The 13,235-nt window shown below is 61.2% G+C and overlaps 6 protein-coding genes across 6 annotated transcripts; 3 read left to right on the top strand and 3 right to left on the bottom strand.

The window, feature by feature from the left end:
* Window positions 1-19: 19 nt before the first annotated feature.
* On the bottom strand, window positions 20-540 carry Q8F55_004635 (uncharacterized protein; the record flags this gene model as incomplete). The annotated part of the gene is made up of 3 exons (XM_069353144.1): window positions 20-193; window positions 306-406; window positions 438-540. 3 exons carry the CDS (start codon window positions 538-540, stop codon window positions 20-22), a joined length of 378 nt encoding a protein of 125 aa, XP_069210562.1.
* Window positions 541-1,208: 668 nt separating this feature from the next.
* Window positions 1,209-2,382, top strand: Q8F55_004634 (uncharacterized protein; the record flags this gene model as incomplete). Its single annotated transcript, XM_069353143.1, has 3 exons — window positions 1,209-1,652; window positions 1,688-2,226; window positions 2,262-2,382. 3 exons carry the CDS (start codon window positions 1,209-1,211, stop codon window positions 2,380-2,382), a joined length of 1,104 nt encoding a protein of 367 aa, XP_069210561.1.
* A 529-nt stretch (window positions 2,383-2,911) lies between these two features.
* Window positions 2,912-3,358, bottom strand: Q8F55_004633 (uncharacterized protein; the record flags this gene model as incomplete). The annotated part of the gene is made up of 3 exons (XM_069353142.1): window positions 2,912-3,025; window positions 3,209-3,253; window positions 3,290-3,358. The coding sequence occupies 3 exons, from the start codon at window positions 3,356-3,358 to the stop codon at window positions 2,912-2,914; spliced, it is 228 nt and encodes a 75-aa protein (XP_069210560.1).
* Window positions 3,359-3,994: 636 nt separating this feature from the next.
* On the top strand, window positions 3,995-5,064 carry ERG25_1 (C-4 sterol methyl oxidase; the record flags this gene model as incomplete). The annotated part of the gene is made up of 2 exons (XM_069353141.1): window positions 3,995-4,216; window positions 4,252-5,064. The coding sequence occupies 2 exons, from the start codon at window positions 3,995-3,997 to the stop codon at window positions 5,062-5,064; spliced, it is 1,035 nt and encodes a 344-aa protein (XP_069210559.1).
* Window positions 5,065-6,949: 1,885 nt separating this feature from the next.
* Window positions 6,950-9,148, top strand: SSA2 (Hsp70 chaperone; the record flags this gene model as incomplete). The annotated part of the gene is made up of 4 exons (XM_069353140.1): window positions 6,950-6,982; window positions 7,068-8,549; window positions 8,602-8,713; window positions 8,832-9,148. The coding sequence occupies 4 exons, from the start codon at window positions 6,950-6,952 to the stop codon at window positions 9,146-9,148; spliced, it is 1,944 nt and encodes a 647-aa protein (XP_069210558.1).
* An 885-nt stretch (window positions 9,149-10,033) lies between these two features.
* Window positions 10,034-12,024, bottom strand: Q8F55_004630 (uncharacterized protein; the record flags this gene model as incomplete). Its single annotated transcript, XM_069353139.1, has 9 exons — window positions 10,034-10,270; window positions 10,305-10,413; window positions 10,626-10,718; window positions 10,763-10,907; window positions 10,946-11,028; window positions 11,323-11,344; window positions 11,396-11,613; window positions 11,672-11,851; window positions 11,903-12,024. The coding sequence occupies 9 exons, from the start codon at window positions 12,022-12,024 to the stop codon at window positions 10,034-10,036; spliced, it is 1,209 nt and encodes a 402-aa protein (XP_069210557.1).
* Between the last annotated feature and the right edge of the window lie 1,211 nt (window positions 12,025-13,235).

Below are 13,235 nucleotides of genomic sequence, written 5' to 3'. Positions count from 1 at the left end.
CAGGTGCGTGTCAGCCAACTCACTTGTAGTACGCCCCACCGGCGCTCTGCAGAAACCATGCGGGGAACTCAAACTCAAGGTCTGGGACCCCGGCGCGCCCGCACAGCGAGCGGCCGTACGCGGCTGCGTAGGCCAGGTCTGGGGCCGAGACGCACTTGTTGAGCAGGCAGGTGGTCATGAGTGTCTTCCACTTCTGCGGAGGGGTCAGCGGCGGGACATCGGCGAGCGTAGCGAGCCGGGTCGGGCAGAGAGACGCTGGGATCGAGCTGAACCGCCCGGCCCGGCATGGCGTCGACGCAACCCACATCAAACCTGCAGTTGAGGGTCACGGCCTCGGGGAAGTTGGTGTCCCACCCCGGCAGGTTGACGAGCCGGGTGATCATGTCGTGGCAGGTGAGGAACGGGGCTGGGGTCAGCGGGGTCGGGGGGGAGCGTACCCGACGGCGTAGTGAGCAGGTCGAGGGCGAACTGCTGGGCCACTGGGACGGCCGCGGCCGGCCCGAGCAGCAGGGCGACGGCGAGGAGGAGGGGGAAGCGCATCGCGGAGGGGTGAGCAGTACATTCAACGTCAATGCCGGCCTCGTCGCCGTCAGCACCGTCGAGGGGGCCATCTGAGAACCGACTCATCCCCTCCTTTGGCACCATGGCCTCGCTGAACAATAGCTGCCCAAAGTCAGAAGCACCCCCACCCGGCATTGTGTGGCAGATCCGCACGGCCAAAGCGCAACCTTGGCAACGCCGAGATCTGCGTCGTGCTTGTGGCGAGCACAGCCGGTACGGCACGTCGCGCCGCCGTGCGAGGCGCCGTGTCCGACAGCTATCGCCGGTAGCACTGCCGCTACGCCGGTCGAGGCCGGCTGGGGTGCGCGGCGTTGAGATGCGCCGTGTCCCTCCATGCACCGGTCCACTGGGTATTGAGTCCGGTCAGCGCTGTTCCAAGTGCCAACGTTCATGTCGTGTCGTGTCAATGAAGAGTTCAGAGGACAGCTGCATCTGTGCACGATGCGAACGACAGGACCTTGAGAGAGCATCGACAACAGCGTGCCAAGCCCACCCCCCAACCCCCCGCAAATGCCCCGCCAAACCCCCGGTCCGCGGTCGGCGTCAACGCCGGACCGGCGGTGACGGCTCCGCAACCGGCGATACGTCCCCCCCGCGCAAACCGATAAAGCGGGCGCATGCATCCTCTTCAGTCTCCCCCATCCATCATGTCCTTCCCCGCGCTGTCCGCCTCGTCTGCCGCGCCGCGCTCCGCCGCCGGCCTGGCGACGTACACCATCGCCGCTGAGGGCATCGAGGCGACCTTCATCCCCTACGGCGCGCGCCTCACCTCCCTCCGCGTGCCGGACCGCACGGGCGCCTGGCGCGAGGTGAACGTCGGGTACGCTGACCCCGGGCAGTACCACGCCGAGAAGGGCAACGCGTACTTTGGCGCCGTGGTCGGCCGGTACGCGAACCGCATGGCCGGGGGTGCGTTTGCGCTTGGCGGGGAGAAGTTCCAGGTGACTACCAACGACCATGATGGCGCGAACAGCCTGCACGGCGGCGTGAGGGGCTACGACGCGCGCGACTGGGCCGTCGAGGCGCACACCCCGACGTCGGTGACCTTTGCGCTTGCCGACGACGGGTTCGAGGGGTTCCCGGGCAAGGTGGTGAGTGGTGGAGGGAGAAGCGAGCTCACGACCAGCTGGTCCACGCGACGTACTCCGTCACGAAGGGCACCCTCCGCGTCGCGCTGACCGCGCTCCCGCTCGACAAGCCCACGCCCATCCTGCTCACGACGCACGCGTACTTCAACCTGTCGAGCACGCTGGCGCCGACCGTGCTCGACGACGTTCTGCACGTGCCGCAGGGCTCGCGCGTCATCGCCGTCGACGCCATCTCGGTGCCGAATGGCGAGGTGCTGACCGTGTCGGGCGACCACCCGCTCAACTACACCTCGCCGCACGCGGTGCGCGACGGCGCGCTCACCGCCAAATTCTGCGGTGAGGGCGGCGTCGGCATCGACAACTGCTTCCTGTTCGACCGGCCCGAGGCGCCGAACTCGGCCACCGTCGGCCCGGCCCAGGTCGTCCTCGCGTCCAAGGCCACCGGCATCCGCCTCAGCGTGCACACAAACCAGCCGGCGATCCAGCTCTACTCGGGCAACGGGTTCGACGGCTCGGTCGAGACCCAGCTCGGCAAGGCCGAGCAGTACGGCTCGATGGCGATCGAGCCCCAGGGATGGTGAGTGGCGCCACTGGCTCGCGCTGACTGTGCAGGATCGACGCCGTCAACCACCCCGAGTGGGGCTACAACGACGTCTACTCGCCCTCGCGTGGACCGTATGTCAACATTTCCGAGTATGTCTTTGACACGCTCCCGGAGGGGCAGGAGATCTAGAGGGGGTGTGGGCTGTGGTAGTTTGGGCCGGCCTCCGCCACAGGGGGATAGCCCCGCCACGATGGTTTGTAGTTGTTGAAGGGAATATTGCATGCAGGGTTGAGTTGCGGATGTTGGGAGATGGGTTGCAGACGTTGCACGAGAGCTCGAGGGTGTGATGGGACGCGCGGGTGGCAGTCCCCCGATGAGCGCAGATCAGTCGCTGTAAGCAGCCCGTGCGACGGGCGACTGAGAGATGTCGCCTCATTGGAGACGGCCTGCTTGAGTCGCTGCAGCGGTGGAAGGCTTGCGGGCTTGGAGATACAGGTACATGCATACATGGTAGATGGTTGTTGCGTGGATGAGGGAGGACAGGCTTGAGGCGAGTGTCCGTCGGGGGAATGGCTTGCTGGTCTCTTGTTGACCGATAATCGCCTCGTTATCACGCCAGGTGGTCCAAGATGAAGAGCGTGCACTGAGAGGCCGCAGCATGCTTGATGCGCACGTCGCACACGTCACAAGCAGCAAGAGGTTGAGCTGCTCAACACAGCTACACCGGCTCGGGCAGCTTGTCGACCTTGCCGAGGTAGTACGCCGCGTTCTCGTTGTAGTTGTCGACCATCTTGGCCGCGATCAGCACCGACGTGGACGACTCGATAAAGTCCTGCAGCGGCGCGAGGCCGGACGGTCAGCTCTTGCTCTGCCAAATATCGGCGGCAGGGCGCGCGGTTGGGCCGCGCGCCGCACGCCACCGCCCCGCGCCTCGGGTGACATTGTGCGGGCGTGGGCCGCTGCCCACCGCTGTCGAATCATGGCGCGGCGCAGTGTCATCCCCACGCAGACATACCTTGATGCAGAGGTTCATCTCGGCGACGGCCTCGTTGCACTTGACCTGGCGGGTTAGAAGCGCCTCCAATCGGAAACCCACGACGTTGCCGATGATGCGCTCGAGCAGGATGGCCTGCTCGATCTCGTGCGGATTCTCCATTGCCTGCATTGTTGCGGTGGGCGGTGGGACGATGGAGCGAGGAGCGAGATGCGGCGAGTGGCCGAGACGATGCGCGAGCTGTTTGTTGTGACGTTGAGCGGCGAGATCCAAGGTCCGATAAAGGAAGCTCAGTCGCGTGAATTTCACGTGGGAGACCCTGAAGGCACTCGTGTCAGGCAGAAGCTGCTCGTGTCATTGTCACAAATTTGCTTCCGCCGGACACTCCCCGCTCGCGGTTTGTATTGTTCCCCCCAGAAATCGTCCCATGTGGCCCTGGAGTGGTGCCACCACAGCCGCCTGTCGCCCGCCTGGCCCGCCTCCCTCCCTCCCTCGTGCGTGCCCGCCCCGCGTAAACCACGGCGCGTCCACACCCTCCTCCCTCACCCCCAGTGGCACCTGTCCCTGGGCGGCCGCGTAGATCGTTCCACTTTTTTGGTGCAGTCGCGCCAGTGGGTGCACGCACAGCCAGACACGGCCGGGCCACCACCACCACACGCGCCGTCGTAAGATTGTTTTTACATCTAACCATCATCACTGACGCGCGGTCCATCCCGAATCCGTTGCTTTATATATACCGGCGCCGCTGATCGCCTCTAGACTCGCCCGCCCCACCTGTACCTGTAGACCCCCGCCCAGATCCTCACCATGTCCGCCGCGTACGACACCGCGATCGACTATGTCCAAAAGTTCGCGCCTGGCATCGCGGAGCACCTCGTCCGCGCCAATGCCACGGCTACCCAGAACTCGCTGTACCCCGGCATCGACCTCAGCGCGCTCAGCTACTTTGAGCGCCTCTGGGCCGACTACTACATCTACATGGGCAACGCCATCCTCGCTACTGGTGTCATGAGCTTTGTCCTCCACGAGGTGGGTACGGCACTGGTATCGGCCGCTGACTCCAGGTCGTCTACTTTGGCCGCGCGATCCCCTGGCTCATCATCGACGCGCTCCCCTTCTTCCGCCAGTGGAAGATCCAGCAGAACAAGACGGTCTCGTCGGCCCAGATCTGGAAGTGCACCAAGGTCGTCCTCCTCACCCACTTCACCTGCGAGGCTCCCCTCATCTGGCTCTTCCACCCCATCTGCTGCTACTTTGGCATGGCCACGTTCGAGGTCCCCTTCTCGCCCCTCTGGCTCATGGCCGCCCAGATTGCCTTCTTCTTCGTCTTTGAGGACATGTTCCACTACTGGGCCCACCGCGCCCTCCACTGGGGTCCCCTCTACAAGAACATCCACAAGCTCCACCACGAGTTCTCGGCCCCCATCGGTCTCGCTGCCGAGTACGCCCACCCCCTCGAGGTCATGATTCTCGCCCAGGGCACCATCTCGGGCCCCTTCCTCTACTGCCTCTGGCGCAAGGACCTCCACATCCTCACCGTCTACGCCTGGGTCACCCTCCGTCTCTTCCAGGCCGTTGACGCCCACTCGGGCTACGACTTCCCCTGGTCGCTCCGCCACTTCCTTCCCTTCTGGGCCGGCGCCGACCACCACGACTTCCACCACATGGCCTTTGTCAACTGCTTCTCGACCTCGTTCCGCTGGTGGGACTACTCTCTCGGCACCGACGCCAAGTACCACGCCTACAAGGAGCGCATGGCCAAGGCCAAGGCTGCCGAGCGCGCCGCTGTCGAGCAGGCCGAGAACGCCCGCATCGAGCAGGAGGGTGTTGCCGCCGAGCGCGTCGTGCTCTCGTACGGCAAGGGCAAGAAGCAGTAGAGACGGACACTACCTTCATTGACGTCTAGAATAGAGGACGGCTGGGGTTGAGCCTGAGCCGTCACCCTGCCGGCAGCTAGTAGAGTACATAGCTGTTGGTTGCATACCCATTATCAGAATTGGAGCGGCTGGCGTGCTCACCGACTGACCTGACTGACACGGCGCTCACTCTAGTAACCATCGCCCCAAGGTGCGGCGTTGCTGGGTCTGGCGGCATGGTCCTGTCTCCAACTGCTAGGCCATCACAAACAGATCCTACCCCAGAAATTGTCACATCGTTCACATGGGTGGTACGACCAGGGTGGTTCGACTTTGACGTGGTCGCGGGAGGGTGGTGACAACAGAAGGCATTACTGACAAGCGGCCCCACGTTTGTCACTTCGGCCGAACCCGACGACACAGCCGATAATCAGTCTTCCTCAGCCACGCTGGGCACCTCAGTAGAGCCTGCCCAAGACCAAGGACTGCAACCTCCTCAGCAAGTTCGAGCTCGCTGGCATCCCCTCTCCCCCTCCGCCTCACGGTGTGCCCCCTCGAGGTCTCCTTCGACATGGACGCCATCGGTATCCCCAACGACAACACTTCTGACAAGCCTGCTGATCAGTCCTCTAAGGTGCCTACGGAACAACAAGCTAACAAACCACCAGGCAAGAGCAGTCGTATCACAATTTTCTGAGCCAGGAGAGGTCCGGCGCGTCATCACTGGCCTTGACACGGGGCCGCCCTTCCTGCCACCACGCGTGCTGCCTTCCTCGCGAGCGCGCACGCCCCTTCACGCCTGATCTGGCGTCGAGCAATCCCCTCTTTGCTTAGTACTTGGCCAGGTGCCTTTCGTTGCGACGCGTTCGGCTGTCGCATCTGGCAGGGGCACGCTGGCGCACCTGTCTCGAGGTAGGGGTGACCTTGGTATCCACGGCCGACGGGCGCCCACTCACTCGTGACGCGGGCCGTCCTAAAATCATGGTCTTGCTCATTGGGGTGCCAGCGTCACTTACCAGCAAGAGGGGAGCGGCAGTGCCCGCTCGGCGAGGAGTGATCGCCCCCCAAACCCAGTGCCACCTTCCCCCGTCCCCATCCACCTTTGTAAGCTTGCCACGCGCCCTCTGCAGCGCCTTTTCCATGCATCTATATGTCAAAAAACTCGTCAGAACCGCCGCTACACACTGACTCTTTTGTTGTGTGGATTCGCGGCCTTGTGGGCAGCTGGGACATTTTAAGACAATAAGGAGGATCGCGTAAGCAGCGTGAGTCATCATGCGGTGGCGAGGGCGCACCCAGGCCGAGCAGCGCGTTCTCGAAGGCGCAGAACATCAGACTGGACGCGCGACGCGGTATGCCGTTGAGGAACAGAGGATGTTGCGTGTGAGGGCGGGCGAGGGGAGGGGAGGGCGCGATGGAAGGTTGCAACGCGCTCGAAGTGTCGCGTCGCGTCGAGCACCACCTGTGTCGTCGCCGCTGGTGCAGTCCTTACTCATCTCGAGAGGTTTGGTGCATTCTTGATGGTGGTAGAACGTGCTTTGATGGCATCGAAGGCTGTCGAAGTGGTTGGCACAACCCAGCAGCCACCAGCACCGTGTCGCCCCTTCGACATCGCGTGAGTTGCACGTGTGATCCACGTGGATGACCCTGAATTCAACGTCATTTCTGCTCTGATGGAACATGGAACCTGCTCGAATCTGTCGCTGGAGAATACTAGTGGTTGCTGGTTTGAGGGGGCTGACGCTGGCAACGCTGGCTGGCACAACGCCCGCCTGCGTCCTTCTGCGCCCCTGGACCGTCAATGATGGTATATTAGTACTGGTCACCACGTCTCACCCCACTTCTCGCTTTCTCAAACACACACTCATCCTTTCCCCCCCCTTCCTACACGTAAAACTTAGCAACAATGTCCAAGTCTAAGGCTATCGGTATCGACCTCGTGAGTAGCTGATCTGGCTCGCCGCGACAAGCAGCTTGCCTGCCTGGTTCGTCGTCGCCAGCACCATACTGACTACCGTTCCCAGGGTACCACCTACTCCTGTGTCGCCGTCTGGCAGAACGACCGTGTCGAGATCATCGCCAACGACCAGGGTAACCGCACCACCCCCTCCTATGTCGCCTTCACCGACTCGGAGCGTCTCATCGGTGACGCTGCCAAGAACCAGGTCGCCATGAACCCCTACAACACTGTCTTCGACGCCAAGCGTCTCATTGGCCGCAAGTTCGAGGACGCCGAGGTTCAGTCCGACATGAAGCACTGGCCCTTCAAGGTCATCTCCAAGGGCGGCAAGCCCTTCATCCAGGTCGAGTACCGCGGTGAGGAGAAGACCTTCTCGCCCGAGGAGATCTCGTCGATGGTTCTCATCAAGATGAAGGAGACCGCCGAGGCCTACCTTGGCGGCACCGTCTCCAAGGCCGTCGTCACTGTCCCCGCCTACTTCAACGACTCGCAGCGTCAGGCCACCAAGGACGCCGGTACCATTGCCGGCCTCGAGGTCCTCCGTATCATCAACGAGCCTACCGCCGCCGCCATTGCCTACGGTCTCGACAAGAAGACCGAGGGCGAGAAGAACGTTCTCATCTTCGACCTCGGTGGTGGTACCTTCGACGTGTCGCTCCTCACCATTGAGGAGGGCATCTTCGAGGTCAAGGCCACTGCCGGTGACACCCACCTTGGTGGTGAGGACTTTGACAACCGTCTCGTCAACCACTTCGTCCAGGAGTTCAAGCGCAAGAACAAGAAGGACCTCTCTTCCAACGCTCGTGCCCTCCGTCGTCTCCGCACCGCCTGTGAGCGTGCCAAGCGCACCCTCTCGTCGGCTGCCCAGACCTCGATTGAGATCGACTCGCTCTTCGACGGCATTGACTTCTACACCTCGATCACCCGTGCCCGTTTCGAGGAGCTCTGCCAGGACCTCTTCCGCTCCACCATGGAGCCCGTCGAGAAGGTCCTCCGCGACTCCAAGATCGACAAGGCCAACGTCAACGAGATCGTCCTTGTTGGTGGCTCGACCCGTATCCCCAAGATCCAGAAGCTCGTCTCGGACATGTTCTCTGGCCGTGAGCCCAACCGCTCGATCAACCCCGACGAGGCCGTCGCCTACGGTGCCGCCGTCCAGGCCTCGATCCTCAACGGTGAGACCTCGGAGGCTACCCAGGACCTCCTCCTCCTCGACGTTGCCCCTCTCTCGCTCGGTATCGAGACCGCCGGTGGCATCATGACCCCTCTCATCAAGCGCAACACCACCGTCCCCACCAAGAAGTCGGAGATCTTCTCGACCTACTCGGACAACCAGCCCGGTGTCCTCATCCAGGTCTTCGAGGGTGAGCGTGCCAAGACCAAGGACTGCAACCTCCTCGGCAAGTTCGAGCTCGCCGGCATCCCCCCTGCGCCCCGCGGTGTCCCCCAGATCGAGGTCTCGTTCGACGTCGACGCCAACGGTATCCTCAACGTCAACGCGTCCGACAAGACCACCGGCAAGTCGAGCAAGATCACTATTACGAACGTGCGTATCGCGTGGTTTGAAAGCAGAGGAACATGTACTAATGACCCGACAGGACAAGGGCCGCCTCTCGAAGGAGGAGATCGAGCGCATGCTCGCCGAGGCCGAGAAGTACGCCGAGGAGGATAAGCTTGTGGCGGAGCGCGTTCAGGTCAAGAACGGACTTGGTAAGTTCACGAAAGAACCGGGGGGTCGATGTCGAGGAAGGTGGAAAAAAAAAATTCCCCTTCGAGTCGGCGTCCCCTCCTGGTCTACCCCGAAAGATCAACGCTAACGCCCCGCCAGAGTCGCTGACCTACTCGCTCAAGAGCACCCTGTCCGAGAACGGCGACAAGTTCTCGGCCGAGGACAAGTCAGCTTTGGAGGCCAAGGTCGAGGAGACCATCAAGTTCCTCGACACTGCCGACTCTGCCTCCAAGGAGGAGCTCGAGGAGCACCAGAAGGAGCTCGAGGAGGTCTCGAACCCCATCATGCAGCGCTTCTACGCCGCCTCGGGCGGTGCTCCCGGCGGTGCCCCCGGTGGTGCTCCTGGTGGCTTCCCCGGTGCCGGCGGTGCCGCTGGCGCCGGCCACGACGAGCCCTCGGTCGAGGAGGTCGACTAAGCCTCGGCTCCTGCATTGTAGAGATGAGTTGAGAGCACTCGAAAGCTCCAGAGTTAGCAGCATTTGTGTATTCATTGAGAGCCATGCAATTTAGTTCGTGTTCCTTCGTCGAGCGGGTGCCACTTGGGAGGTGCCACACTCTGTCACAAACTCCATACAGCTTCGGCACTGACTTGCACTGACTTCTCTGCGTCGCCTGGCGTAGGCTTTGGGACTTCTTCAACACCTACACGTATGGTAGGTACTCACTCTGCAACGACTTGGTTGACAGAGACAGATGCACGACCGTTGCTTGTTGGAAGGAAGGTCACCCCTCGAGTCAGCCTAACGAATTTTGATCCCGCTAATGCCTCGGGGCGACCCAATATCTGTCGATTATAACTTCAAGTTGAAGACGCCTCCACCATTACAAACGTATAACAAATCCCCACCCTTCCACGAAACAGCTCGCCCTGGCGCATCCCATGAATCCATGATGGACACACCTGGTACACTACCAATTCTAGTTGGCACACAGTACACACGAACTCACACACAGTGGAGGAAAGTCGGGGTCTGTCCGCTCATGAGGACAATAAGTTCATCGCAAAGTGACAGAGCTCGTCCTAATTAGATTTCAAACGTTGTATTGGGGTGTATAGCGGATTAGTAAATTGGGTCTCATGTGGAGGTGATCCACTCTCGGTGGAGGTCGCCGCGTCGGGCTGAGGTATGCCGCTGCCTGCTGGGGCGCGACTGTCTCCTGGGCGCGTACATGAGTCACATAGTTTGGGGCTTCATACAAGTGTACTGATGCATGCTTTACAAGCTTACGAGAGGGCGCCGGCTGGGTGCCGGCGACATGTACGGATCGGCGGTGGGGAATGTCGCCATTGGGTGCCCGTCTTAAGCTCGACGCTGGCGCTTGTTGCGCGCGAGGTCCTTGGCCTCGTAGGCCTCAAGCTCACGGATGAACCGGCCCTCGCGCAGGCAGTCAAAGACAAACGTTTCGTCCAGGATGCGGGCGAAGGGATGGTGGTACTGAACCCCCACCTCCTTCAGATCTGGGAGCTTTCCGTCCTCGTCGCGCTTCGCGAGGATGACGACGGCCCGGCCCACCGAGACGACCTGCCGGCCGAGGGCCTGGGATCAGCGGGGCGCATTGCAGGTTTCTCACCTTCACCGTGTGCGCGAGGATCTTAGAACAGCCCTTGATCACATGGAAGAATCCATGTCCGGCGTTGTCGAAGATCCTCGGCGGTGGGTCGTCCGTCGGGTCCACCAACCTGCAGTCGTTAGACTGTCTGGCATGGAGATTGAGTTTACTTGACGATAAACGGCAAGGCCTCATCTAACGTGTCGACCCTGCCGAGATTGGCGTTTGCCCGAGGTCGATGCGGCTGATGTGGCGGAATGTGCCGCCGATGGGTCGGCGTCGACGCGCGTTGTGTACGCCTTGAGAGAGTCCACCAGGTCCAGCCTGTGGAGACCCAGGTACCACTGGATCGACTGGTAGGACCTCCCGGGGATGTCCTTCGCCATTGCGGCGACACTGACCTTCTTCCCCGCCTTCAAGGCGGTGTACATGTGGCTGGATGTTGAGTATTTGAGGACGTGGATCATTTGCGGACTCACTGGACCACAGCAGCTCGCTCATCCTCGGTGAAAAGGTAAGGCAAGTCGAGCGCCTGTCGCTTGCGCTGGGCGATGAAGTCCTTGGCAAGCTTCAGGACGGCAACGGGCAGGTGCGTGCGGTGCCCGTCGTCGACGGCGATCTTGTCTGAAGCTGTTAGTATGCGTTGTTGGGGAAAAACTCACACAGGGCGCTCTTGACGGCCTTTTGGCGCGTCTCGAAGACCAAGTCCCAGCGCTTGATGAGGTCCTCCCAACGAGGACATTCACTTGGCCGGGGAGGGCACCTCTCGCAGGAGGGCCTGCCCAACCCAGCGCTTCACCGTCTCGAACACCGCGCCCGGTGTGGAGATTCAGGAGGGGGTGTTTCGCCGACGTGTACCTAGATGTACACGCCGCCTTGGAACATCAAATTCCTGGTTCCCAGGAGTTTGATGACTCAGACAGCTCAGCAATCGTCGCAGTGTGGCAGACGGATACTCACTGGCGCCGCCTTTTTGGCGGTCGCGGTGTCCTGCCTCGCGCTCTTCCGATTGGCGGCGCTTGCCTCGCCGCGAACGCACGACTTCCGGTTCGTCGCGAAGCCTAGGGGTCAGTGGCCGACACACAAATAGGCAGTCAGCTGTATGTACATACCTGTGGTGAAGCCGATGAGCTGGGCAAAGTACCAGTCGGTCTTGCCAGGCTTGGAGGCAATGACGCGACGGTGCACGAGCGCCTCGACGTCCGCCGGGGACCACTGAATGAGCTCGAATAGGCTTGTGACACAGGTGGCAACGACTGTGTAGTCGACCTTGTTGCTCTTGAGCACGAGCATCGTAAGCTCGAACGGGTTGGTGAAGATGTCCTGAGGGCTTTGCTCCTCGAGATAGAGGCTGTGCGTTAGAGACCGTGACAGGCCAAAGTACCCACGCAATGCGCTTCGCATCGAGTCCTGACGGAGCGAAAAACTTGATAAGGGCTGAAGTAACGAGGTGAGGCGCGTCGTCGAGCTCCTCATCGGCGTACGGGTTGCAAGTGCTACCCAAATACCCGTCGTGTGACTGGGCATGCCGCTCGGTCAGGAGCTGGCGCAGCGCCTCGCCCAGGCCCCTGAGGAGTACATTAGTGGTGGTTCGCTCACACGCGGGCTAATTGACGCACATCTGCACCTCACGAGGAATGGAGTCGGTGCCAAATAGCTCTGGGCCGCGGGCACGCTTGGAGCTCGACGGCGTCTTCGACGCGGCGCTCGCGGCTGCAACGATCGACGGGCTAGACATCATGTGCTGGCCGTTGGCTCGCTGCACTAGCTCTGCGAGTGTTAATGCGCTGTACAAATAGTGACGAGGATGTGCTTGCCTTTGGTGGTAGGTTGAGTGCTGAAGGGAAGAAGGAAATCAAACGAGGGAAGGCAATCGGTCGCCACAGCCCCCTGCTCATCCCATCCGCGTCAACCAGCCTCCACCATCGCGGTCAACCTCCACTAATCCCCCCGACGATGTCTCATGCCAGGATACAGAGGAGAATGTCAAGGACTGCATCGACAGGCTTCTCCGCGAGGTGCCAAAGCGTAAGTCGGCGAACAGTAAACAAGATCTTGCACCGCTGACTTGCCACTATCCTCTACCCACAGTTGGAGAAGGCATATGCCGTGCTGTTCAATCGCTTCGGCAACGCCACCTGGAAGAAGTGACGAACTACGGCGGATCGTGATGCTAGTTACATCGAATTTAGAGGAGGGGATGAGATATACAGTGTCGCCTGTGCTAGTAGCCGTTGGCCGGTGGCATGGTGCGACAACCTGCCACACTGCCACTCAACTACATACATATTGAAGGCGTCGGCGCCCTCATTGTCGACAGAAGATATACATCGGCTATTCTACCGATGTGTCGTATCGTATCCGCCAGCACGATGACAGCAATGTGTTGACCAACAACGAACTGCGCGATCTGAAGGGCACGGCGGTGTGGGAAGAGCTCCGGCAGCTGCTGGTCATCCCAGCTCCTCCGGACATCCGTGGGACATGCGCTCGTCAAGCACCTCGATGGCCCGATGATCAACCGCAATCTGTTCGATGCGGTGTTCTACGAGGCCAGCCCAAAGTGGCTACGTGAGTACACCATCGCTGACATATCACTTTCCATTCAGCACACGAGATTGCGACCCTCATGAGGGCTTCTGAGTGGGCGGCGGACGGCAAATTCATCTCGACGCATCAACACCTACATACTTTGCCCGTAAAGCCATGGTCCAGGTGGAGTAGAATGTACGAAGGAGAGGTGGGGGTATGGGACGGGGGCTCCAGGGGCGCGGGGGTGGGAAGCAAGCGTGATGGTGGTCTGTATTGTGCATATCACGGAAAAAAATGTCATGTGGTTGGGAGCATCCAACCGCGCTATCGTCGCCTTCTGGTAGAGTGCCCCGACGAGCTGACAATCGCCGTCGTACATTGTCTTGTAATAGGAGCGGTTTAGAGAGCAGGCAAACGACC

The sequence above is a fragment of the Vanrija albida genome (assembly GCF_041260175.1).
Source record: "Vanrija albida strain AlHP1 chromosome Unknown contig_3, whole genome shotgun sequence".
Taxonomy (NCBI): Eukaryota; Fungi; Basidiomycota; class Tremellomycetes; order Trichosporonales; family Trichosporonaceae; genus Vanrija; species Vanrija albida.
The sequence above is the reverse complement of the archived record's forward strand: the minus strand, read 5'-3'. Positions and strand labels throughout refer to the sequence as shown.